At 47.7% G+C, this 26,690-nt stretch overlaps 2 protein-coding genes and 1 pseudogene across 2 annotated transcripts; 1 reads left to right on the top strand and 2 right to left on the bottom strand.

The window, feature by feature from the left end:
* Nucleotides 1-253: 253 nt before the first annotated feature.
* On the bottom strand, nt 254-912 carry LOC135505173 (protein shisa-6-like; annotated as a pseudogene).
* LOC135505172 (neurotrypsin-like) lies at nt 659-25,284 on the top strand. The gene is made up of 14 exons (XM_064924318.1): nt 659-1,286; nt 3,761-3,803; nt 17,290-17,532; nt 17,742-17,880; nt 18,083-18,261; nt 18,350-18,497; nt 18,668-18,846; nt 18,955-19,096; nt 22,930-23,153; nt 23,235-23,376; nt 23,535-23,816; nt 23,944-24,066; nt 24,224-24,495; nt 24,608-25,284. The coding sequence occupies exons 1-14, from the start codon at nt 1,215-1,217 to the stop codon at nt 24,943-24,945; spliced, it is 2,526 nt and encodes an 841-aa protein (XP_064780390.1). The 5' UTR covers nt 659-1,214; the 3' UTR covers nt 24,946-25,284.
* On the bottom strand, nt 6,744-11,211 carry LOC135505171 (E3 ubiquitin-protein ligase TRIM21-like). The gene is made up of 2 exons (XM_064924317.1): nt 11,069-11,211; nt 6,744-10,895 (listed from the first exon to the last, which is right to left on the bottom strand). Exon 2 carries the CDS (start codon nt 10,891-10,893, stop codon nt 9,217-9,219), a length of 1,677 nt encoding a protein of 558 aa, XP_064780389.1. The 5' UTR covers nt 10,894-10,895; nt 11,069-11,211; the 3' UTR covers nt 6,744-9,216.
* Nucleotides 25,285-26,690: the final 1,406 nt, after the last annotated feature.

The raw sequence follows: 26,690 nt of genomic DNA, 5'->3' as shown, positions 1-26,690 counted from the left end.
TATTTGTGACAGGACACTAGCGATATTCATAAAAACATTGAAATAATAAAAAAATCCACTTTAAAAATAAAATAATATACAGATCCCCTGCAGAACCTCTGTAGACCCCTAGGTGCCCGCGGACCCCTGATTAAATACCCTTGATTTAGTCACCTTCATTTTGGCCATCCTACAAAGGATGGACCATTGGTTTTCTTAGAGGATTATTTACACAATTAACAAATGGTCAAAATATGCTTTTGTAATTGGACATCCTATTAATTAATTGATTCATTCTACGAATATATATGCTCTATGGCATATCTATTGATATTAATTTCCGGAGGGCGCTCTGTGGCTTCATCATAGGCAACTTTAGCCGAAACTCCTACCAAAAAACATTTTTTTTTACGCCAGAATTGCAAAAGTGATGTGCAACGCAGTGTTCGTCTGGTTAATACTCGGGTCAAAAGGCTGTCCTGATGGTAGTCTAGTCTTGCTTTGAACTGACAGCAGTACCAGTAGTAATGGACCCCACAGCAGTAGGGGTGAGATGTGTTGAGACACTCGAACGCTTTTTCATATTGTCCGCTGACGTTATGCAGTAACCAAGCCACGTATGGTGTCCGTGGCCCAGGTACGTCTCGTGGTCCTCGGTCGAGTGTTGTCCTGCGGGGAAGTGGTGGGAATCGCCGCGGCGACGTTGGCTTCAATCGCCTTGTGCTTCACCTTCTTGCCTCCGGTGGCGGGGCAGAGAACGCTCAGGGGGGTCCAGGTATATGAGAAGCAGCAATAGGCGCCGTATCCCCATGGTGTGGTTAACTTGTCAGTTTGAGAGTTGCCACATGTGATGTGGCAATTAGATCAGGATCAGCTCACGGAACAATTAGATCTCAACCGAAAGCGGTGCTCGTCGCCTCCTCCACTCAAGGCGCGGAGGTGGTGTGGGTGTGTGTTTCTGTTCACTCGAAGGGGTGTGTGTTTTATTCCGACACCTCACATCATCAGAGAGAGAGAAGACAAAAGGAGAGGTTTTGGTTGAAACGGGAGATGTTTCTGTCGTATCATTCATAAAACCAGTTTACCAGGCCTAGACCTTCGCGCGCTCTATTGGCATCCTCTTTCGAGTCCGTGCGCGGTGGTGAATAGCGATCCACCTCGCGGTCAGTTTGTGACAGAGATGGGAGAGGTGTGCCATTTCTTTACCAGGCTGTGACACTGACACAGCGGCCAGAATGGATCCAAACACCCGGAAAATGATGCTTCTGATCGGCCTCAACTGCCTCTGGCTCCAAGTGCTTTCAGAGGTAAGCTACTACGATCAGTAGCCAATTTAGTGGCCCCTATGTGCTATAATTGCGTTCCTTTTCAAGGTGAGACCTTTTTTTCCTCACACTTTAATATCCCGTACGTAGACTATGTTTACTCTTGCGAATATCTTGGAAAAAGTATATCTTGCAAAACAGATTTGATCTAAATTAAATTAACCTTGAGAAATACGGTCAAATAAAACAACAGTGTCCCTTTTCTTTTTGAAGGTGCGCCGACATAACGGTCATTAGGCTAGGTGCTATAGGCTACGTTTTTATAATGGTTGGAATCACATACTTCATTATAATGGAACATTATTTACGTTTTGTTGCGTTTTTTAATTATCATTTCATTCAACAATACTTCGTTTTAGCCTATAGGTACCACAATGAGGTAGAGAGAGACTAATTGTGCTGGACGAAGCCGTTTGAATGTAGGTGCACGCATTAGATCGCCTTTATTATCAGGCAGGCATCAATAATATACATTATTGTTCCGCGTCAGTGTTTGCACACAAGAGTCTGTTTTATGTCTTTGTCTAATTGAGCGGATAAAGCGCGCGCGCGCACACACACACACACACACACACACACACACACACACACACACACACACACACACACACACACACACACGGTTCCCTCATGGCGGGGTGTCATAGGAACCAGCCCGTGCCTGTTTTCCCCTGGTGGCGCGTAGATGTACAGTTGCACCACGCGCTGTTTCCCGTTGTCGCAGCAATTCAATCACCCAGCCCTCCAGCAGAACATCAGCACCATCTGTATCTGCAATATGCATTATGTTGTATTGAGACACAATGTAGCCCTATTGCCTATAGGCTTACGAGTGAATAATTTCTCAATAGGCCTACAACTGTTGCTCCGTATTCGAAGTTATCCTTTCAAGCAGATAATCCCGAGTTGGCACTATATTACTGTCTCATGGATCCCTCAACAAGCATCTTTTAGTTAAGGAGATTGGAGGGGCGAGGTAAGGTGAGGTGGGCTGTGGCTAGATGGTTTACAGCTATGGATTGAAGTGACTTTTCATAGTAGGTTAGTAGAGTATTTTAGCTAAACCTAATCATTTTCCTAATCTTGACCTAATTCTCCTAGCCTGCTGCTTAAGTTCTCCTAACCTGCTACAAATAGTAACTTCTGTCTGTTGAGGTGTGTGTAGGCTAAGACTGGTTGTGGGAGGGTCAGGGGTCAGGGGGGAAGCCAGTGTGGTGTTAATGACACAGAACTGGTTTGGTGAATCATGTGAAGAGAAACCTTGCCTGAGACATGTAGACTTGTGTTAGCTCCCAGAGCTATTGCTTAGGCTTTAGCTTAGCTGGCTCTGCTGACTGTCTTGTGGTGGATATCTGTGTGTGTCTGTCCCTGTTCTGTAACCCTGTCCCTGTGTGCGGCTATGCAGACACCGTGGTGTACAGATTTGAGGCCATCGGTTCCAATACCAACACAATTTTACCATTTAGAATGCATGCCCAGTACACTGATTCATTCTAAGTGGTATGTTAGTGTGAATATTGGAACAGATCGAGCCTCTCTCTGTCCAGATGTGTTGGTTTGGTCTCAGCTGTGGTAACATCTGATACGCTGCTGTAACAGTATGATAACTGTGAGATTGATATGAGTGGAGATATCATCAGCATGTTAGGTTTTCATCAGAAACCCCTGTTCACTGTGTAATATGATTAGCCTGGGCAATATCACAGGGATGTGACACTCGTGTGTGTGTGTGTGTGTGTGTGTGTGTGTGTGTGTGTGTGTGTGTGTGTGTGTGTGTGTGTGTGTGTGTGTGTGTGTGTGTGTGTGTGTGTGTGTGTGTGTGTGTGTGTGTGTGTGTGTGTGTGTGCGTGCGTGTGTGTGTGTGTGTGCGTGCGTGTGTGTGCCTGCCTGCCTGCATTCCTGCTTGCATTCCTGCTTGCATTCTAACTTCCTTGAGTGGAAATGAACTGTCGAAGTCAAGGTGAAGAGGATGAAATGTTCATAGATGTTATCTGAGTCCTCTTTTATCCAGTTTCCTCTCCTCTTCTTGTCTCTCCTCTCTCTCTGACCTGGTTTGTGTGACTATGAGAGGCTGTACTACACAGCATTCTGTCAGATACTATCTGAAACGGTCTCATACTTGCTTCTTCATGACCCAGGTCTCTGTATTCTGCATGCCTGTGTGTCTGAAGTGTTTGTGCGTGTGACAGGATGGAATTTCACCTGCATCGTCTGCACATCACAAGACAAGCCCACTGAGCTAAAGCCTCTTAGACAAGGTCATTCATCATGCGAGCGGGGTTCAACAAACCACTTTGGTTACTTTTTTGACGTTTGTCTTTTATTGGTGGAAAACCCAATTTCCCCTCTATTGATAGTATTTATTTGTGCTGTAACAGATATGATGTGAAATGTTGACAGTAGGTTGTCTGACGTCATGTGAATCTGAAACAATGTCTGTGTTCCTCTCCTCTCAGGTGATAGCTGATGACAGTTATTTAAACGAGGTGCAAAACGCAGGTAGGCTAATAATCCCTTCTTTTCTCTTCTTCCTATTCTCCCCTTTCCCTCTCCCTTCCCCCTTTCCCTCTCCTATTCCCTCCCCTTTCCCTCTCATATTCCCCTCCCCCTTTCCCTCTCCTATACCCCTTCCCCTTTCCCTCTCCTATTCCCCTCCCCCTTTCCCTCTCCTATTCCCCTCCCCCTTTCACTCTCCTATTCCCTCTCCTATTCCCCTCCCCCTTTCCCTCTCCTATTCCCCTCCCCCTTTCACTCTCCTATTCCCCCCCTCCCCCTTTCCCCCCTCTCCTATTCCCCTCCCCCTTTCACTCTCCTAATCCCCCTCCTATTCCCCTCCCCTTCCCTCTCCTATTCCCCTCCCCCTTTCCCTCTCCTATTCCCCTCCCCCTTTCCCCTCTCCTATTCCCCTCCCCCTTTCACTCTCCTATTCCCCCTCCTATTCCCCTTTCCCCCCTCCCCCTTTCCCTCTCCTATTCCCCTCCCCCTTTCACTCTCCTATTCCCTCCCCTTTCCCTCTCCTATTCCCTCCCCCTTTCACTCTCCTAATCCCCCTCCTATTCCCCTCCCCCTTCCCTCTCCTATTCCCCTCCCCCTTTCCCTCTCCTATTCCCCTCCCCTTTCACTCTCCTAATCCTCCCTCCTATTCCCCTCCCCCTTCCCTCTCCTATTCCCCCCTCCTATTCCCCTCCCCCCTTCCCTCTCCTATACCCCTTCCCCTTTCCCTCTCATATTCCCCTTTCACTCTCCTATTCCCCTTTCCCTCTCCTATTCCTCTCCCCCTCCCCTCTGATATTCCCCTCTCCTATTCCCCTCCCCCTTTCCCTCTCCTATACCCCTTCCCCTTTCCCTCTCCTATTCCCCTTTCCCTCTCCTATTCCCCGTTCCCTCTCCTATTCCCCTTTCCCTCTCCTATTCCCCTTTCCCTCTCCTATTCCCCTTTCCCTCTCCTATTCCCATCCCCCCTCCCTCTCCTATTCCCCTCCCCTTTCCCTCTCCTATTCCCCTCCCCTTTCCCTCTCCTATTCCCCTCCCCCTTTCCTCTCATATTCCCCTCCCACTTTCCCTGTCCTATTCCCCTCCCCCTTTCCCTCTCCTATTCCCCTTCCCCTCTCCTATTCCCCTCCCCTCTCCTATTCCCCTCCCCCTTTCCTTTCCCTCTCTTATTTCCTCCCTTTCCCTCCTATACCCTCCCCTTTCCCACTCCTATTCTCCTCTCCCCCTCTCCTATTCCCCTCCCCCTTTCCCTCTCCTATACCCCTTCCCCTTTCCCTCTCCTATTCCCCTTTCCCTCTCCTATTCCCCCTTTCCCTCTCCTATTCCCCTTTCCCTCTCCTATTCCCCTTTCCCTCTCCTATTCCCATCCCCCTCCCCTCTCCTATTCCCCTCCCCCTTTCCCTCTCCTATTCCCCTCCCCCTTTCCCTCTCCTATTCCCCTCCCCCTTTTCCTCTCATATTCCCCTCCCACTTTCCCTGTCCTATTCCCCTCCCCCTTTCCCTCTCCTATTCCCCTTCCCCTCTCCTATTCCCCTCCCCCTCTCCTATTCCCCTCCCCCTCTCCTATTCCCCTCCCCTTTCCTTTCCCTCTCTTATTTCCTCCCTTTCCCTCCTATACCCTCCCCTTTCCCACTCCTATTCTCCTCCCCCTCTCATATTCCCCTCCTCTTTCCCACTCCTATTCCCCTCCCCCTCTCATATTCCCCTTCCCCTTTCCCTCTCCTATTCCCTCCCCTTTCCCTCTCTTATTTCCTCCCCTTTCCCTCTCCTATTCCCTCCCCTTTCCCTCTCCCCATTTCTTTGTGCTCCATAAAATGTCCCACCCCTTCTTCCCCTACTCATATAGTCTCCCTTCCTACTCACTCATGTCCTTCTAGACTCTTTTTCCCCTCCTCCCATTTCATCCATCTTTATTCCTTCTTTCTCTTTGTGGCTGGTGGTTGTGATGGGGGTGGGGTTCTCTCGCTCACTGCAAAGGCCAGCTGATTCATCATTTCTGGTCTCACTCCAAGTGTCAAAATCCACAAAGCACACATACTGTATGCACACACACAAGTCTTTAATTTTTATAATTTATTTACAACACACAACAAATCCCATTCAACCAACATCAAAACACACCGCATGTAAACACACAACAACATTTTCCTCCCTCATCCTGGTCTAAATCATAAATCATATATTTCTATATATATATAAAGACAGCAGAGTCTCTAACTGGCCAAGAGTTCTGATGGTTCGGATTGGGTGAAATATGCGTGAGGATATGTCTGGGATATGATGATGCAAAAGGCCCTCCTTAGTTTGATTAGCGTACAGTACATCAGTATGCTTTACTATGGTGTGTGTAGCTGATGGTGTAAACATGAGTATCTCATGTGTGTGTGTGCACCGCATGCATGCATGTTAGAGCACAGATACACACCAACCCCCCCATATGGTCTCAACTCTCTGTGTTAGAGCACAGATACACACCAACCTCCCCATATGGTCTCAACTCTCTGTGTGTTAGAGCACAGATACACACCAACCCCCCCATATGGTCTCAACTCTCTGTGTGTTAGAGCACAGATACACACCAACCCCCCCATATGGTCTCAACTCTCTGTGTGTTAGAGCACAGATACACACCAACCCCCCCATATGGTCTCAACTCTCTGTGTTAGAGCACAGATACACACCAACCCCCCCATATGGTCTCAACTCTCTGTGTGTTAGAGCACAGACAACCCCCCCCCATATGGTCTCAACTCTCTGTGTGTTAGAGCACAGACAACCCCTCCCCCCATATGGTCTCAACTCTCTGTGTGTTAGAGCACAGGCAACCCCCCCCCCATATAGTCTCAACTCTCTGTGTGATAGAGCACAGACAACCCCCCCCCCATATAGTCTCAACTCTCTGTGTGTTAGAGCACAGACACCCCCACCCCCATATAGTCTCAACTCTCTGTGTGTTAGAGCACAGACAACCCCCCATATAGTCTCAACTCTCTGTGTGTGCTTGTGAACCGTGTCAAATGCTCATTGAGAATGTGAAATGGATTATGGGAGCTGAGAGAATGAGGATGGTTCCCATAGCGATGGAGGAGAGTGTGGTTGTCGTAGCAACGCAGTATTGTCGTCCTAGTGATCGATGTTGGTATGTGTGTCTGCATGCGGTGATTGGCGCTTGGCGTTTACAAACTGATTCATGATGCAATGATCAAGTTATTATTCCAATTAAATTCAAATAGGCATTATGGAATCTTGACAAAATCGAAACATTTATTAGGCCTACAGAATATAATGCAATTCTCTTATCAGTGCTGCAGGGAGAGATGTAGATGGAAGGACACAGGAAAGAAGAGGAGTCAGTTCCAAGCAGAGGGACTGGGGGATAAGAGATGGTGTGTATAGCAGGCTAGAGAGTCAACGTTTTTAGTCATTTAGCAGATGCTCTTATCCAGAGCAACTAAGGTTAATAAGTGCCTTGCTCAAGGGCACGTCAATGATTTTTCACCTAGCCGGATCAACGTTTTGAACCACAGATCCTTCCAATGGCGCTATCATTGTACCGTCGTAATTATCACAGGGATTGAAGTACGGATAAAGTCTCTCAGTGAAGGTGTAGCCAGTAAAATAGTAGATATAAGACCTGGCCTCCACATTTATAGTTATATAGTAATATTTCAACCCAGTACATACACATTTACCTATAGACTATATACAGTTGAAGTCGGAAGTTTACATACACTTAGGTTGGAGTCATTAAAACTTGTTTTTCAACCACTCCACAAATTTCTTGTTAACAAACTATAGTGTTGGTGAGTCGGTTAGGACATCTACTTTGTACATGACACAAGTAATGTTTCCAACAATTGTTTACAGACAGATTATTTCACTTATATTTCACTGTATCACAATTCCAGTGGGTCAGAAGTTTACATACACCAATTTGACTGTGCCTTTAAACAGCTTGGAAAATTTCAGAAAATTATGTCATGGCTTTAGAAGCTTCTGATAGGCTAATTTACATAATTTGAGTCAATTGGAGGTGTACCTGTGGATGTATTTCAAGGCCTACCTTCAAACTTTGTGCCTCTTTGCTTGACATCAAAAGAAATCAGCCAAGAGCTCAGAAGAAAATTGTAGACCTCCACAAGTCTGGTTCATCCTTGGGAGCAATTTCCAAACGCCTGAAGGTGCCACATTCATCTGTACAAACAATAGTATGTAAGTATAAACACCATGGGACCACGCAGCCGTCATACCGCTCAGGTAGGAGACGCGTTCTGTCTCCTAGAGATTAACGTACTTTGGTGCGAAAAGTGCAAATCAATCCCAGAACAACAGCAAAAGACATTGTGAAGATGCTGGAGGAAACAGGTACAGAAGTATCTATATCCACAGTAAAACGAGTCATATATCGACATAACCTGAAAGGCTGCTCAGCAAGGAAGAAGCCACTGCTCCAACACCGCCATGAAAAAGCTAGACTACGGTTTGCAACTGCACATGGGGACAAAGATCATACTTTTTGGAGAAATGTCCTCTGGTCTGATGAAACAAAAATAGAACTGTTTGGCCATAATGACCATCGTTATTTTTGGAGGAAAAAGGGGGATGCTTGCAAGCCGAAGAACACTATCCCAACCGTGAAAAATGGGGATGGCAGTATCATGTTGTGGGCGTGCTTTGCTGCTGGAAGGATTGGTGCACTTCACAATCGATGGCTTCATTAGGAAGGAAAATTATTTGGAGATATTGAAGCTACATCTCAAGACATCAGTCAGAAAGTTAAAGCTTGGTCGCAAATGGGTCTTCCAAATGGACAAGCATACTTCCAAAGTTGTGTCAAAATGGCTTAAGGACAACAAAGTCAAGGTATTGGAGTGGCCATCACAAAGCCCTGACCTCAATCCTATAGAAAATGTTTGGGCAGAACTGAAAAAGCATGTGCGAGCAAGGAGGTCTACAAACCTGACTCAGTTACACCAGCTCTGTCAGGAGGAATGTGCCAAAATTCACCCAACTTATTGTGTGAAGCTTGTGGAAGGCTACCTGAAATGTTTGACCCAAGGTCAACAATTTAAAGGCAAAGCTACCAAATAATAATTGAGTGTATGTAAACTTCTGACCCACTGGGAATGTGATGAAATAAATAAAAGCTGAAATAAATCATTCTCTCTACTATTAATCTGACATTTCACATTCTTAAAATAAAGTGGTGATCCTACCTGACCTAAGAAAGATAATTTTTACTTGGATTATATGTCAGGAATTGTGAAAAACTGAGTTTAAATGTATTTGGCTAAGGTGTATGTAAACTTCCGACTTCAACTGTACATAACACCATATTACTTCAGATATCATTGCGGCATAGGATTACATGTCCATACTAATTTCAGATAATATCATGTGCTAAAGTACAACATTGCATTCAGTCTGTGTGATTGACAGGACAGATGACGAATGGGGCTACGTTTGGACCAAGTTCATTATCACAGGTGTTGAAGTATGGATAGAGTTTCTCAGTGAAGGTACAGCCAATGAAAGAGTAGATATGAGCCCTGGCCTCCACATTGTAGAAGGAGACCAAACCCCCCTCATAGTCCACAAACACCCCTACTTTCTGGGGCTTCTCTCTCAGGGAGAGAGGGACATGGGGAGAGGTGTAGGCCTCATAGATATCCTCACCCCTCATATACACAGTCCAGAGGCCATTGAAAGGACTCATATTTATGTCAGCTGTCCTGTTGATGGACTCCCTGGCCACTCCTAACAGCCACTCAGCTTTTCCCTTCACCTGCACCTCATAGTAGAATCTCCCCGAGGAGAAACTCTCTTTTCCCAGGACAGAGAGGTGATTCAAAAACCTCTCTGGGTTATAGAATGTCTTTGCGTTGTCAGGGAGTTTCTGCCTCGTGCCTCCATATCTCACTTGTTTCCGGTCCCTAGACAAGATGAGGAATGGATGTGCTGTATCAGGGTCGAGGGTCACATGCGCTGACCACTGCTGAATTGTCTTCAGCTCAACATCACACAACCTCTTCACCGCTCTCTCTAGTTCCTCCTGAAGTGTCTGCTCCAGCTCCGACACAGCTCTCCTCAGTCGCCCCAAACACATATCAATGTGAACACTGACCTCAGACCAGTCCTTTGTGTGTTTCGGGGTACACAGGGATGGGAAGGTCTGGAGGAGGAGGAGGTGGTCCTCAGTGTGTGAGTGCTGCTCCAGCTCAGTGCTTCTCCTCTGTAGCTCAGTAATTTCCTGCTCCAGCTGTTTAATGAGCCCATCAGCACGATTCTCTGCTGCTTTCTGCTTCTCCTCAACCACCTCAATGAACTCAGCCTGGCTTCTCTGAATGGAATCCATCAGATCACTGAAGACCTGCAGGCTGTCCGCTATTTCTCTCTCTGCGTCTCTCTTGTTGAGCTCTACTAAGTGTTTGACCTCCTGAACCTTCTCTAGTCGCTCCTGGATCATCTGCCATATCTGTCGCCCCGTCTTCCCCAGCTGAACCTTCCTCTCTCCACACTCTTCCTCTAGTGGGACGGCGTGGTGAGTCTTGTGGTCAGTCTCAATGCAGAACTGACACACACACGTCTGGTCGGTCCTACAGAACAGCTTCAGCAGTCTGTCATGCTTCTTACACATCCTGTCTTCCAGGTTGTCAATGGGGTCTATTAGCTTGTGCCTTTTCAGGCCGGTGACTCTCTGATGAGGCTGCAGGTGAGTCTCACAGAAAGAGGTCAGACACTCCAGGCAGGACTTCAGGGCCTTGAGCCTTGTCCCAGTGCAGACGTCACAGGACACTTCCCCAGCCTCGGCAGGGGACTCGTCTGTGTCTCTGATTTCGTCTGTGTCTCTGATTCTGATCATCTTAAAATGATCTACAACATCTCTGAATGCTGTGTTGATATTGAGTTCTGGTCTTGTGTAGAATGTCCTCTTACACATTGGACACTGGCAACGGTCAGTTGTATCCCAGTATCCGCTGATACAGACGTTGCAGAAGTTGTGTCCACATGGAGTGGAGACAGGCTCAGTGAACACATCCAGACAGATAGAGCACTGGAACTGCTCTTCAGACAGGACACGGCTAGAGGACGCCATTTCTGGAACACAATAAAATAACTATAAAATACTTCCTGGAATGAGTCAGCATTTAGACCGTAAACTGGTGGGGGGGTTTTCTCTCACTCTCAGTGACCTCGGTATCCTGAATGTTAGTTGCAATCCTGCTGTCAAGGTTTTCCCATCTCCTTCTGTCTCTATTTCTCTTACTCACCTAAAAATCTTGTTTTCCTTTAATTCCTAGACAAAGGTAGACTCTTAAGCTGCAATGTTATCTTTCTGAGGAACAGGATAATGGTTGTTTCGGTGTGCAGTTTCCTCGTCTATATTTAACTTTCACTTCTGCAAAGTGACTCAACTCCTTATATGCGCTTTGCATAGCTTTGCTCTTAAAGGGACAGCGTTGATATTTCATATGCCTGTCTGAAGTCTCTGCTGAGGGTTCAGGTTCTAGCATTCTGGGGGCCCTTACGTGACATTTGTTTGGGGGCGGGGCAAACTCCTGGCAAATTTTACAGTGGAAAGAAACATTTCCTGCAATTCTACACATTTTCCCATGGGGCGAAGAGAAAACTGCAATTGCAACACAATATAACACATTTCCTAAAATTCTAGTCATTTTGCCATAGTAAGTTGAGAACCCGACTGAGTTTTCTAGACAGTCTACGCAAACGGAGCTGACGGAGGTCTGTTGGCATCGCGTTCCAAAAATTCAGCCGCACAAACGTACATAGAACTACGTAGAGAGTGATGGGTCTCCGCCGGCTCCGTTTGTATAGATTGTCTAGACCCCTTAAGCAACCGCTTATGTCGCTTATGCCTGCAACCGGCTCTGTCAGATTCTCAGTAACCAAGGTTAACGTGTCAATTGCTTTAATAAGCCATTGACGTTATGTGGAATACAGTCCGAAAAATAAAACAGAATCTGTTACTGACAAGATTATGGTTTAGCTTCTAACATAACAGGCCGTTTTCCTGGATACAGATGAAGCCTAGTCTTGGACTAAGAATCACTTTCAATGGAGAGTCCACATCTGTCTATTCCAGGGCTGTTTATTCCACGTCTGTCTATTCCAGGGCTGTTTATTCCACGTCTGTCTATTCCAGGGCTGTTTATTCCACGTCTGTCTATTCCTGGGCTGTTTATTCCACGTCTGTCTATTCCAGGGCTGTTTATTCCACGTCTGTCTATTCCAGGGCTGTTTATTCCACGTCTGTCTATTCCAGGGCTGTTTATTTCACGTCTGTCTATTCCTGGGCTGTTTATTCCATGTCTGTCTATTCCAGGGATGTTTATTCCACGTCTGTCTATTCCAGGGATGTTTATTCCACGTCTGTCTATTCCAGGGATGTTTATTCCACGTCTGTCTATTCCAGGGATGTTTATTTCATGTCTGTCTATTCCACGTCTGTCTATTCCAGGGCTGTTTATTCCACGTCTGTCTATTCCAGGGATGTCTATTCCACGTCTGTCTATTCCAGGGATGTTTATTCCACGTCTGTCTATTCCAGGGATGTTTATTCCACGTCTGTCTATTCCAGGGATGTTTATTCCACGTCTGTCTATTCCAGGGCTGTTTATTCCACGTCTGTCTATTCCAGGGATGTCTATTCCACGTCTGTCTATTCCAGGGCTGTTTATTCCACGTCTGTCTATTCCACGTCTGTCTATTCCACGTCTGTCTATTCCAGGGCTGTTTATTCCACGTCTGTCTATTCCACGTCTGTCTATTCCAGGGATGTTTATTCCACGTCTGTCTATTCCAGGGATGTTTATTCCACGTCTGTCTATTCCAGGGATGTTTATTCCACGTCTGTCTATTCCAGGGATGTTTATTCCACGTCTGTCTATTCCAGGGCTGTTTATTCCACGTCTGTCTATTCCTGGGCTCTTTATTCAATGGCTTTTTATTCAATTTTTTTTTTATTCCTTGACTCTTTAGTCCGGAACTCTTTAGTCCGGAGCTCTTTAGTCCGGGGCTCTTTAGTCCGGGGCTCTTTAGTCCGGGGCTAGGCTGCTTTTCCTTTGACTCCCCTCTCTCTTTCTCTCTTCCTTTTTCACTCTCTTCCTCTATCTTCCTCTTCCAGATTGGAATGGGGTATGAGGGGTACAGCCTCTGGGAAAGACTGTGTGTGTGTTTGGCATAGTTAGATGATGTTCAAGGAAAGCCAAGCTGTGTTTTTGTGAGAGATAACTATTGCAGCTCCTCTCTCTGTCCTGGCCATTAATCACAGGGTGTGTGTGTGTGTGTGCGTGTGCACGTGTAAGTGTGTCAGCCTGCATGTGTGTGCTGCATGAACTCTGTAGTCAGATTCAGCTCAGTGACAATAGAGTCTGATTCTGCTACTCTATGGAACGTGTGCTACATCTCTCTCTCTCTCGCTCTCTACCCCCTCTCTCTCTGCCTCTCTCTGCCTCTCTCTGCCTCTCTCTGCATCTCTCTCTCTCTCGCTCTCTACCCCCTCTCTCTCTGCCTCTCTCTGCATCTCTCTCACTCTCGCTCTCTACCCCCTCTCTCTCTGCCTCTCTCTGCATCTCTCTCACTCTCGCTCTCTACCCCCTATCTCTCTGCCTCTCTCTGCATCTCTCTCACTCTCGCTCTCTACCCCCTCTCTCTCTGCCTCTCTGCAGCTCTCTCTCTCTCGCTCTCTACCCCCTATCTCTCTGCCTCTCTCTGCATCTCTCTCACTCTCGCTCTCTACCCCCTCTCTCTCTGCCTCTCTCTGCATTCAGCTCTCTCTCATTCTCGCTCTCTACCCCTCTCTCTCTGCCTCTCTCTGCATCTCTCTCACTCTCGCTCTCTACCCCCCTCTCTCTGCCTCTCTCTGCATCTCTCACTCTCGCTCTCTACCCCCCTCTCTCTCTGCCTCTCTCTGCATCTCTCTCTCTCTCGCTCTCTACCCCCCTCTCTCTGCCTCTCTCTGTATCTCTCTCACTCTCGCTCTCTACCCCCTCTCTCTGCCTCTCTCTGCATCTCTCTCTCTCTCACTCTCTACCCCCTTTCTCTCTGCCTCTCTCTGCATCTCTCTCACTCTCGCTCTCTACCCCCTCTCTCTCTGCCTCTCTCTGCATCTCTCTCTCTCTCGCTGTCTACCCCCTCTCTCTCTGCCTCTCTCTGCATCTCTCTCACTCTCGCTCTCTACCCCCTCTCTCTGCCTCTCTCTGCATCTCTCTCTCGCTCTCTACCCCCTCTCTCTCTGCCTCTCTCTGCATCTCTCTCACTCTCGCTCTCTACCACCTCTCTCTCTGCCTCTCTCTGCATCTCTCTCTCTCTCGCTCTCTACCCCCTCTCTCTCTGCCTCTCTCTGCATCTCTCTCACTCTCGCTCTCTACCCCCTCTCTCTCAGCCTCTCTTGCATCTCTCTCTCTCGCTCTCTACCCCCTCTCTCTGCCTCTCTCTGCATCTCTCTCTCGCTCTCTACCCCCTCTCTCTCTCTGCCTCTCTCTGCATCTCTCTCTCTCGCTCTCTACCCCCTCTCTCTCTGCCTCTCTCTGCATCTCTCGCTCTCTCGCTCTCTACCCCCTCTCTCTCTGCCTCTCTCTGCATCTCTCTCACTCTCACTCTCTACCCCCCTCTTTCTCTCTCTCTCAATACAAGGGCGTTATTTACATGGGAAACACATGTTAACATTGCCAAAGCAAGTGAAATAGATCATAAACAAAAGTGAAATAAACAGTAAAAATGGACAGTAAACATTACACTCACAGAAGTTCCAAAACAGTAAAGACATTTCAAATGTCACATTATGTCTATATACAGTGTTGTAACGATGTACAAATGGTTAAAGTACAAAAGGGAAAATAAATAAACATAAATATGGGTTGTATTTACAATGGTGTTTGTTCTTCACTGGTTGCCCTTTTCTTGTGGCAACAGGTCACACATTTTGCTGCTGTGATGGCATTTTGCTGCTGTGATACATTTGACAGGAGGTTAGGAAGTGCAGCTCAGTTTCCACCTCATTTTGTGGGCAGTGTGAACATAGCTGTCTTCTCTTGAGAGCCAGGTCTGCCTTTCTCAATAGCAAGGCTATGCTCACTGAGTTTGTACATAGTCAAAGCTTTCCTTAATTTTGGGTCAGTCACAGTGGTCAGGTATTCTGCCACTGTGCTCTCTGTTTAGGGCCAAATAGCATTCAAGTTTGCTCTGTTTTTTTGTTAAGTCTTTCCAATGTGTCAAGTAATTATCTTTGACTTTTCTCATGATTTGGTTGGGTTTAATTATGTTGCTGTCCTGGGGCTCTGTGGGGTCTGTTTGGGTTTGTGAACAGAGCCCCAGGACCAGCTTGCTTAGGGGACTCTTCTCCAGGTTCATCTCTCTGTAGGTGATGGCTTTGTTATGGAAGGTTTGGGAGTCACTTCCTTTATTTAGGTGGTTGTAGAATTGAACACTTATTTTCTGGATTTTGTACATGGTGAATTCTGCATACAGAGTCTCAATTTGGTGTTTGTCCCATTTTATGAATTCTTGGTTGGTGAGCGGACCCCAGACCTCACAACCATAAAAGGCAATGGGCTCTATGACTGATTCAAGTACTTTTTGCCAGATCTTAATTGGTATGTCAAATGTTCCTTTTGATGACGTTGAAGGCCCTTTTTGCCTTGTCTCTCAGATCGTTCACAGCTTTGTGGAAGTTACCTGTGGCGCTGATGTTTAGGCCGAGGTGTGTATAGTTGTTTGTGTGCTGTAGGGCAACAGTGTCTAGATGGAATTTGTATTTGGGGTCCTGGTGACTGTACATTTTTGGAAAACTATTATTTTTGTCTTACTGAGATTTCCCCTAACACGGTTTTCCATTTGCCTAGCAGACCCTCATGTCAAATTGAGTCAAGCTTTTTTTGAAATCAACAAAGCATGAGAAGACTGTGCCTTTGTTTTTTTTGTTTTGTTTTTCAATTAGGGTGTGCAGGCTGAATACGGGGTCTGTCGTACGGTAATTTGGTAAAAAGTACTTTGTTTTCACTGAGGAAATGTACCAGTCTGCTGTTAATGATAATGCAGAGGATTTTCCCAAGGTTGCTGTTGATGACGCATATCCCACAGTAGTTATTTGGGTCACATCTGGGGGGGGAGTCTCTCTTTCTAGGCCTCCTTTCCATGCCTCTCTCTCTCTCTCTCTCTCTCTGACTCTCTCTCTCTCTCTCCCTGACTCTCTCTCTCGGCCTCTCTCTCTCTCTCGGCCACTCTCTCTCTCTCTCTCTCTCTCTCTCTCGCTCTCTCCCTCTCTCTCCCTGCCTCTCTCTCTGAATCTCTCTCGGCCTCTCTCTCGGCCCCCTCTCTCTCTCGGCCTATCCACTCTCTCTCTCGGGCCTCCCTCTTTGGCCTCTCGCTCTCTCGGGCCTCCCTCTTGGACCTCTCTCGGCCTTTGCCTCTATCTCGACCTCTGTCTGACTCGCTTTCGCTCTCTTGTCTTGCTCTCTCTATCTCTCATTCTCTCTCTCTCAGCCTCTCTCTCTCGGGCCTCTATCTCGGCCTCTGTCTGACTCACTCTCGCTCTCTGTCTTGCTCTCCCTCTCTCTTTGCCTCTCTCTCTCTGCCCCTCTCTCTTTCTCTCTGCCTCTCTCTCTCCCTTTCTCTCTCTCAGCCTCTCTCTCTTGGTCCTCTATCTCTGTCTCTCTTTCTCTGCCTCTCTGTCTCTCTATATCTCGGCCGAGAGAGAGAGAGGGGCCGAGAGAGGGGCCGAGAGAGAGGGGCCGAGAGAGAGAGGCGGAGAGAGAGAGTCAGAGTCAGAGAGAGAGAGGCAGGGAGAGAGGGAGAGAGAGAGAGGGGCCGAGAGAGAGAGAGAGTCAGAGAGAGAGAGAGGCAGGGAGAGAGAGAGAGAGAGAGAGAGCGAGAGAGAGAGGGAGAGTCAGAGAGAGAGAGAGGCATGGAAAGAGAGGCCTAGAAACTGCACAGCTCCAGTTCTAGGCCTCTCTTTCCATGCCTCTCTCTCTCTCTCTCTGACTCTCTCTCCCTGCCTCTCTCTCGCTCTGACTCTCTCTCTCAGCCTCTCTCTCTCTCTCTCTGCCCCTCTCTCTCTCTCTCTCTCTCTGACTCTCTGACTCTCTCTCTCTCTCTCCCTCTCTCTCCCTGCCTCTCTCTCTCTGACTCTCTCTCTCTTTCTAGGTCTCTCTTTCCATGCCTCCTCTCCATATCGCCTCTCCATATCTCCTCTCCATATCTCCTCTCCATATCTCCTCTACTTATCGCCTCTCCATATCGCCTCTCCATATCTCCTCTCCATATCTCCTCTCCATATCTCCTCTCCATATCTCCTCTACTTATCGCCTCTCCATATCTCCTCTCCTTATCTCCTCTCCATATCTCCTCTCCATATCCTCTCTTGCTATAAACCTCCCATCCCAACTGTCTCTCTTGTTCAGAGGGAGTCATAATTATGACAGTATCCTCTCTCTCTCTTGTCCCATCTCTCTCTCTCTCTCTCTTTGGTCAGCCCCTCTCTCCTGTTCGGAGGGTTTTACAGAGCTGGGTTTCTATAATGGCTCTGTGTCTCAGACGGACTCTGGCGCCCCCTGCCTGCGGTGGGCAGAGTTTCCAGACTACGTGCTGCAGTACCCTGGCCGAGGCCTTGGGGAGCACAGCTACTGCCGTAACCCTGACAGAGAGTCCAACCCCTGGTGCTTCTTCAGACAGACCTCTGGGGCCATCGGCTGGGCCTACTGCGACTGCCACCAGGGTAGGTTTATAGCAAAAATACTTTATTTATACATAGAGACAATATACTAAGCAAATCCAGTATTATATGCCGGGCCTACTGCGACTGCCAGGGAGGCCGTGTAGTGATTCCACTGAGCCCGTCCTCCTATAGCTCCTCAGAGTATCTACTCTGTATTTTTTCCAGACAATTGATTGGCTGATGTACCTGTCCTTCTCACCCTCTCTTAGGTGCAGCTCGGCTGGTGGGCGGGACATCGTCAAGAAGTGGACGTGTGGAGGTGTACCTGAATGGCCAGTGGGGGGCGGTGTGTGACTCTCATTGGACAGACAGAGATGCCAGTGTGATCTGCAGACATCTGGGGTTGGGGTAAGAGAGTTGTAGGAGTGTGTATGTTTGTGTGTGTGTGCCTCCTCATTGAGATCGGCACTGTAGCATCGCAGAATTTCCGTTTCAACTGTAAGACTGTGTGTGTGTGTGTGTGTGTGTGTGTGTGTGTGTGTGTGTGTGTGTGTGTGTGTGTGTGTGTGTGTGTGTGTGTGTGTGTGTGTGTGTGTGTGTGTGACCTCAGTGAGATCGGCACTGCTTTGCAACAGTCCAGGTTCGGCTCGGGCTCCGGCCTCTTCCATTACGAGCGGCTGAGTTGCCGTGGTGATGAGAGCTCCGTCAGCCAATGCCAGAGCAGGACATTTGTTACCGGGGATTGTAGCCATGGAAACGAGGCGGGAGTTGTGTGTGCTCCACCAGAAGGTCAGTAGGAAGCTAGAGAGAAGGAAACACAGTGCGTACCTCGTGCCCCTACTCAGCATCCATATTGTGCTGTTGTATCCTCCCCCAGGCAGTGGTCTTCCTCTACGATTGGTTGGAGGAGAAGAATACTTTGAGGGGCGTGTGGAGGTGTTCCACAGTGGTAGGTGGGGCTCTGTCTGCGATGACCAATGGGACGACAGAGATGCAGAGGTGGTCTGTCGACAGCTGGGCTTTGGGTGAGTGTGTGTGTGTGTGTGTGTGTGTGTGTGTGTGTGTGTGTGTGTGTGTGTGTGTGTGTGTGTGTGTGTGTGTGTGTGTGTGTGTGTGTGTGTGTGAGAGAGAGAGACTATAGGAGTAAATAGGAGAGGAGGAGTCATTATTGTTGTTTTGACCCATGTGTGTTTAGGGGTGTGGCGAAGGCCTGGTCGTGGGCCCACTTCGGACAGAGCTCAGGTCCCATCCTATTGGACGCCGTGAGGTGTACAGGAAATGAAGTCTTCCTGGACCAGTGTCTTCATGGAGACTGGGAACAACACAACTGTGACCATATGGAAGACGCTGGGGTATCCTGCAGCCCCTACACAGGTACACACACATAATTCATCCACGCACACACACACATTCCAAAAACGGATATAACGTGCACACATATGATTTACCGTGTGTGTGTGTGTGTGTGTGTGTGTGTTCTAGACGGTGTGGTGCGGTTGGTAGGAGGAGACAGTCCGTGGGAGGGTCGTGTTGAAGTGTTCCACTCTGGGGACTGGGGTACGGTGTGTGACGACCACTGGACTCAACAACACACACAGGTGGTCTGTCGACAGCTCGGATACAGGTATGTGTGTGTGTATACTTTCCACTGCAGGTATGATATGGGCTGTTGTGGTGACCATATTACCGCCGCACCGGCAATCATGAGTCATGTGACCCCAGTAAAATTTCAGGTGACAGTTATGCACTCTCTGACGTGTGTTGGTAGTCCCCATCTCGCTAACGATCATCAGATCCTAACGGCCTGGTACTCAGGGCTCTATTGTCCCTCCATCAGGTCATATTGGCCTGGTACTCAGGTCTCTATTATCCCTCCATCAGGTCCTATTGGCCTGGTACTCAGGGCTCTATTATCCCTCCATCAGGTCCTAATGGCCTGGTACTCAGGGCTCTATTGTCCCTCCATCAGATCCTATTGGCCTGGTACTCAGGGCTCTATTGTCCCTCCATCAGGTCCTATTGGCCTGGTACTCAGGGCTCTATTATCCCTCCATCAGGTCCTATTGTCCTGGTACTCAGGGCTCTATTGTCCCTCCATCAGGTCCTATTGTCCTGGTACTCAGGGCTCTATTGTCCCTCCATCATGTCCTAGTGGCCTGGTACTCAGGGCTCTATTATCCCTCCATCAGGTCCTATTGGCCTGGTACTCAGGGCTCTATTGTCCCTCCATCAGGTCCTAGTGGCCTGGTACTCAGGGCTCTATTGTCCCTCCATCATGTCCTAGTGGCCTGGTACTCAGGGCTCTATTGTCCCTCCATCAGGTCCTATTGGCCTGGTACTCAGGGCTCTATTATCCCTCCATCAGGTCCTAGTGGCCTGGTACTCAGGGCTCTATTGTCCCTCCATCATGTCCTAGTGGCCTGGGACTCTGGGCTCTATTGTCCCTCCATCAGGTCCTAGTGGCCTGGTACTCAGGGCTCTATTGTCCCTCCATCATGTCCTAGTGGCCTGGTACTCAGGGCTCTATTGTCCCTCCATCAGGTCCTATTGGCCTGGTACTCAGGGCTCTATTATCCCTCCATCAGGTCCTATTGGCCTGGTACTCAGGGCTCTATTGTCCCTCCATCATGTCCTAGTGGCCTGGGACTCTGGGCTCTATTGTCCCTCCATCAGGTCCTAATGGCCTGGTACTCAGGGCTCTATTGACCCTCCATCAGGTCCTAATGCCCTGGTACTCAGGGCTCTATTGTCACTCCATCAGGTCCTAATAGCCTGGTACTCAGGTCTCTATTGTCCCTCCATCAGGTCCTAATAGCATGGTACTCAGGGCTCTATTGTCCCTCCATCAGGTCCTAGTGGCCTGGTACTCAGGGCTCTATTGTCCATCCATCAGGTCCTAATGGCCTGGTACTCAGGGCTCTATTATCCCTCCATCAGGTCCTAGTGGCCTGGTACTCAGGGCTCTATTGTCCCTCCATCATGTCCTAGTGGCCTGGGACTCTGGGCTCTATTGTCCCTCCATCAGGTCCTAGTGGCCTGGTACTCAGGGCTCTATTGTCCCTCCATCATGTCCTAGTGGCCTGGTACTCAGGGCTCTATTGTCCATCCATCAGGTCCTAATGGCCTGGTACTCAGGGCTCTATTATCCCTCTACCAGGCCATTAGGACCTGATGCTCAGGGCTCTATTGTCCATCCATCAGGTCCTAATAGCCTGGTACTCAGGGCTCTATTGTCCCTCCATCAGGTCCTAATAGCCTGGTACTCAGGGCTCTATTATCCCTCTAACCACTCTGACATCAATATAGATGCTTTCAAAAAATCAAATAAAACACTTATTCAAAACAGTATCATGCTTTTAAAACTCACCTTGATTTGATCAATTTGAAGAACAACAGGTTGAAACGGAGTGGAAAAACATGGTTGTGTGGATGTCGTTTTCAAAACCTAACACAACGAAATGGACTGTGCTTTCTAAGACGATGATTCATGGATTAATAGACTAATGATAAATGGACTTCAGGAAGAATAGCTGCTGCTTTCGCAACAGCTAATGGGGATCCAAATAAAATACCAAATACGAAAAACACCCATAACATATTAGAGTTTATACCCATAGGCCTATATAGGAACCCAAGCCCGAAAACAAAATCTGAATTCAAATAATTATTGTGCTGTTATACAATACATATCCTACAGCATATTACACACGGCAGAAAACACGTTTTACTAAATGTCTTTTGGTACAAAGTTGGTCGAGCCTAATCTTCAAAATTAATCAAATTCTAGTAAACACCCTTCAGTGATGACTGTATTATTATACCTACTGGATGGACAGGTTACGTTATGCTGTGCTCCAAACGTTCGATCTATGAGTCTGGGAGAGAACATATAGGCCGAGGCCATGCTGTTGGTTCATTGATTGTGCATGACGGCCGAGCCTACAATTATAGTTAATTTGTATTTGATTTTGAGTGGCCTAGTAATTTTCATATTGAATAGGCTGACACCTTTTTTAGCTACAGAATATCTCACCACTGTCCGTTTCCATATGCTCCTTCACCCCTTTCTACAGCGCGCGGAGAGAGGGGTGTGTTTCGTTGTGAAAACACGCTACGATCGTGTGTGTGTGGAAAGCGGTCTCCATTTGCTATTCCAGTGCATACGGTTGAAGTTATTTTCCCCCTGCCCATTTGATAATGGGCCATTCAAAATCAATTCAAATTTGACATATTAGTAAAGACAAGATTAAATTGAGAATAGTGAAAATATGATAATTTGATGACAAAAGAGCGTGTGTAGCCTGGGGCAAGGAACAGAGCCCAATATTTTATTTTTTATTTATTGTATCTTTATTTAACTAGGAAAGTCAGTTAAGAACAAATTCTTATTTACAATGACGGCCAACCAGAAGGCCTCCTGTGGGGACGGGGGCTGGGATTAAAAATAATATTTATAAATAAATAAATATAGGACAAAAACACACATCACAACAAGTGAGACAACACTACATAAAGAGAGACCTAAGACAACAACATAGCAAGGCAGCAACACATGACAACACAGCATGGTAGCAACACAACATAACAACAACACAACAACAACACAACATGGTAGCAGCACAAAACATGGTACAAACATGACTGGACACAGAAAACAGCACAAAGGGCAAGAATAGACTATAGTCACATCATGCAGCCCATATATGTTTTGATTTCTAACACGTTCTAAGGTTTGTATCGTTCACAACTAAAGTGACCAAATAACTGTAAATCGAGCATATAGGACCTGTTTCAAATGTTCTTTTACACTCAACGTAAACACTTCATATGCTCACTCTTAAGTTAAGTTCAATTCAATTCTTCTTACTATAAAATCATATAATATAAAATAATGCCAGGGGACTTCTAAGCATATCTTGTCAGCTAAATGAACAAGCCCAGTGTCCCAGTGCCTATGTCAAGGGGGCATAGCCAGATAACACACAGTAGGTCAACTCCTTTTCTGTTCCTCTGAAATACATTTTCTTCATGTCATAATGTTTCTTTAGACCTGAATAAAATAAATAAAAGGATTTATTATATATTAAATAGATTTATTCAACTTTTAAAAATGTAAATGTTCCAAAGGTCTGCATCATGCGCGGAGGCGCTTAACTGTCTATGTTAATTAAAGGTCATTTACCGGGAGACCAGTGTAACGGATGTGAAATGGCTAGCTTAGTTAGCGGCACCGGCAGTCTTGGGCATGACAATAACCGTTTGACTAAATTTCATGACCGCCACAGCCCGAGGGATTACACTGGGAAGAGTCTTGTTGATGATTCCTGTAACCAGAAAACCCGCCCCACTGTTTAAATGTAGACTCAGTAATATGACATCACCGTAAACAGTTTAGACATCAAGAACCACCACATCGATGCCTTTTTAAGTTGATGTCATTTCATCTTCTACCTCTAGAGGGCATGCTGAGGTGGTGACTGACATAACGTTCGGCGGGGGTTCTGGTATCATCCTGTTGGACGATGTGCGTTGTGAGGGGACGGAGTCGTCCCTGCTGGACTGTCGCCATGGCACCTGGGGCCGTAGCGACTGTTCCCATGGAGAGGACGTGGGCGTGCGATGCAGGGCCGGACCTAAAGAGGAAGAGACCAATGAGGTGCCGGCTGTTGCACCTGCCACAGGTGAGGCCTACTCCGACAGCAATACGGCCAAGCGAACATCAGGCCTTTTCATTAGCTTGTACAAGTATGTTTGTGTTGCAGGTCCTCTGTTGCGTCTGTTTGGGGGTGGGAGCCATAACGAAGGTCGTGTGGAAGTCTATCTCCATGGAGACTGGGGGAGTATCTGTGACTCAGGCTGGAACGATCTGAACGCTGCTGTGGTCTGCAGACAGCTGGGCCACAGGTGAGTGTGTCTGTGTGTGTTCACAGACCTTTGTGTTGAAGAGTAGCTTCATTCAATACAGCATTTGCAATAACTCTCTTTATCTCCGTCTTTCACTCTCCCACTCTTCCCCCTTTTCCTGTTCTCCTTTTCTCCCTCTCCTCCTCCTCCTCCCTCAGTGGTCATGCGGTAGCAGCAGGTGGGTTCGGTCGGGGGAAGGGTCCTGTCCACCTGGACCAGGTGAGGTGTACCGGGAAGGAGGACTTCCTGGGGGAGTGTCCGTCTCTGGGCCGGGCCCGTGACGGCTGCAGATGGAGACAGGATGCAGGGGTGAGCTGTAACCACGCCCCCCGGGCAACAGAGGGCCAGGCCAGGCCAAGTGAGCTCACCTGTGGAGCGAGGAAGATTGTGGAGGAAGGGAACGAGAGGAAGAGTGGAGGAGAAGGAGAGAATGTACTCAGGTAAGAGAAGCTTTACGTACAGCGTAGATACACAGAATATCACACGACTCATGAGAAGACACAAGTTAACGCGTACAAACACCACACACAGACACTCTACCCTCCTCTCCCTCCCCCTCTCCTCTAGGACATTGTGGCCATGGCAGGTGTCAGTGTGGTTGGGTTCTGAGGGGAAAGATGGCCATCCTATCTGTAGTGGTACTCTGATCTCTCCCTGCTGGGCCCTGGCCTCCGCTCACTGCTTCACCAGGTGAGACCTCTCCTTTTCCTTTCTCCTCTCCTTTTTTTAGTCATTCCTTGTTTCTGCTTTCAGCGCTCACATCCTCTTTTTCTGCCTTCATTTCTTTTATCCAATTTTATGTCCCCGTTTTCCAAACACTTACACCTGCTATCTCTCCCTCTCCCAGGTTTGGTATTGGCCCGTCTCAGTATGTGGTGCGCGTGGGGGGTTCTGACAGAATTCTGACCCCGGAGCGAGTGGTGGTCCATAGAAAGTTCAGAGCAGATCAGGGCCCTGGGGGTCATGACCTGGCCCTGCTGAGGCTGCCCAGCCCCAAGGATCACTGTTTGACCTTTGACCCCCACACCAACGCCGCCTGCCTCCCCACCCCGGATGCTGCGGGGGGAAAGAACCCCTTGTCCTGCATTGCCGCGGTTACCGCTGGCTGGGACGGCCCAGGTATGCCTCACTTTCCACTACCTCTTAACTACAACCTCTTAGGATATATGGTTTAGTGCTGAGACGTTAGTAACTTATTCCTCCCTACTGTACATACCCTCTTCCCCCTCAGACGCTGTGCTCCAGTCCTGGGTACCCCTCCTGACGTCATGGCAGTGTAAGAAGCGTTATGGAGATGGTTTCTCCTCCCACGGCACGCTGTGCGCCGGCAGCCCCCCAGACACACGCCGTCTCCACGGGAACAACGGTTGCCAGGGCAACTGGGGCGGTGGGCTGGTATGCCAGGGGGAGGGAGGGCGATGGGTGTTGACCGGGATCGTCTCCGGGGGTTACGGTTGCAGCGACCCCTCAACCCCGGCGCTCTACACACGGGTCAGCCGGTTCCGAGGCTGGATCGAGGAAGTCACACATACACACAGGAGTGGGACACACACACACACACAATCATGACCAGTTGAAACAAACACACTGACGATCAATCCATACACACACACACACACACACACACACACACACACACACACACACACACACACACACACACACACACACACACACACACACACACACACACACAATCATGACCAGTTGAAACAAACACACTGATGATCAATCCACACACACACACACACACACACACACACACACACACACACACACACACACACACACACACACACATATACATACACACACACACACACAATCATGACCAGTTGAAACAAACACACTGACGATCAATCCACACACACACACACACACACACACACACACACACACACACACACACACACACACACACAGCACATACACACACACACACACCACACCCACAATCACAACAATCACAATGAACACAAACACAATCAGCATACAGACACTCACAATAAACACACACACACTCTTGTCTGATCCAGGACACGCCATTGGCTCACCGGCTGTGTCATGTGAGTGTCAGAGGAAGAGGAGGAAGGATAGATGATGATGGAGGAAGAGGGGGACATGTTGGAAAAGGAGGGAGAGCAAGAGGAAAGATACAAGAGAAGAAGAACGAGAAGAGATCCACCTCTGCCCCCCTGACCCCTAACCATGTAGACTTGTGTGTGCATGTGTATTACACTGGGGTGTGTGCATTCATGTATGTGTGTCATCTGTGTGTGTATCATATGTGTGTCTGGGAGGGGAGGTGCTGTAGTGATAATGTGTAGCTAGATGACATGCTTTAGGTAGTCATTTCTCTGACAGTGGGGTTGAGTTTCTTTCCCTATTTGAATGTGAAGTCTGTCCTGAATGATCTGTTATTCCTTAGTGTTAAAACAAAATATATAAGCTGTTGTTCAAAAGCTGTTCTCGACTATCTAATATCACGTTCGTATTCCTGAAGATCTACCTTGGCGGGGACTGTCGCTTCTTTCAAATGCCAACTGGAGAAGCTCTTCTCTCTCGTTTTAAATAAACTGGACTTTCTTGGGGGGGGGCTCAAAACTGGACTCTTTATTTGGCGGCAGTTAGACTTGAGGTTTAGGCCAGTAACCTGAGGGTTGTTGGTGTCAGTTCCCAGCTACCATCTGCCGTTGTGCCCTACAGTAAGACTCTACTGCTCCAACAAATTGCTCCAGGGATTCTGCGCTGTGGCATACACTGTGGCATACACTGTGGCATACACTGTGGCTCTCAATGGCATTGCGACGTCACAAAAAAACAAAGGATGTTCTATGCTACTCTATTTTTCTCTCTCCTGTCAAAGCCATGGAAAGCCAGGGGGTGGATCGTATTCATCTTTTTCTACTGATCTCCCTGAATGGCTCTAGTTGTTAACATTGTGTGTGAATACTTCTGATTGTTTGTGTTGCATTCATTAATGTCTGATTTCAATGTCCAAACAGTTAAGACTTCCTGTAGTTGAATATCCCTCTCGTTTTTCTATGACCTCAGTAGTAGACGGTGTTGTCATATTCAGAGGAATCATTTATCATATGCTTGAGGGAGAAGTTGCCCCTAACCCGAGATCTAGGATCAGATTAGCCAACTCCAGATGATATGGCATCAAACATATGGAAACCATGTGTTGGATGTATTTGATACCATTCCACTTATTCCGCTCCAGCCATTACCAAGAGCCCATCCTCCCCCATTAAGGTGCCACCAACTTCCTGTGGGGAGGATGCAAAAAGATCTGACCCAGGACCAGTGGT

This window comes from Oncorhynchus masou, chromosome 18, assembly GCF_036934945.1.
Source record: "Oncorhynchus masou masou isolate Uvic2021 chromosome 18, UVic_Omas_1.1, whole genome shotgun sequence".
Lineage (NCBI taxonomy): Eukaryota > Metazoa > Chordata > Actinopteri > Salmoniformes > Salmonidae > Oncorhynchus > Oncorhynchus masou.
This window is presented reverse-complemented; position numbering and strand designations above follow the sequence as displayed.

What these genes read in the sequence shown, in the direction of transcription:
- LOC135505171 (XM_064924317.1), bottom strand. Translation starts at nt 10,893, where the DNA reads ATGGCGTCCTCTAGCCGTGTCCTGTCTGAAGAGCAGTTCCAGTGCTCT.
- LOC135505172 (XM_064924318.1), top strand. Translation starts at nt 1,215, where the DNA reads ATGGATCCAAACACCCGGAAAATGATGCTTCTGATCGGCCTCAACTGC. An exon ending in TGCAGACATCTGGGGTTGGG is followed by an intron (nt 17,881 to 18,082) that starts GTAAGAGAGTTG and finishes GTGTGACCTCAG; the next exon opens with TGAGATCGGCACTGCTTTGC. An exon ending in GGCTGTTGCACCTGCCACAG is followed by an intron (nt 23,154 to 23,234) that starts GTGAGGCCTACT and finishes TTTGTGTTGCAG; the next exon opens with GTCCTCTGTTGCGTCTGTTT.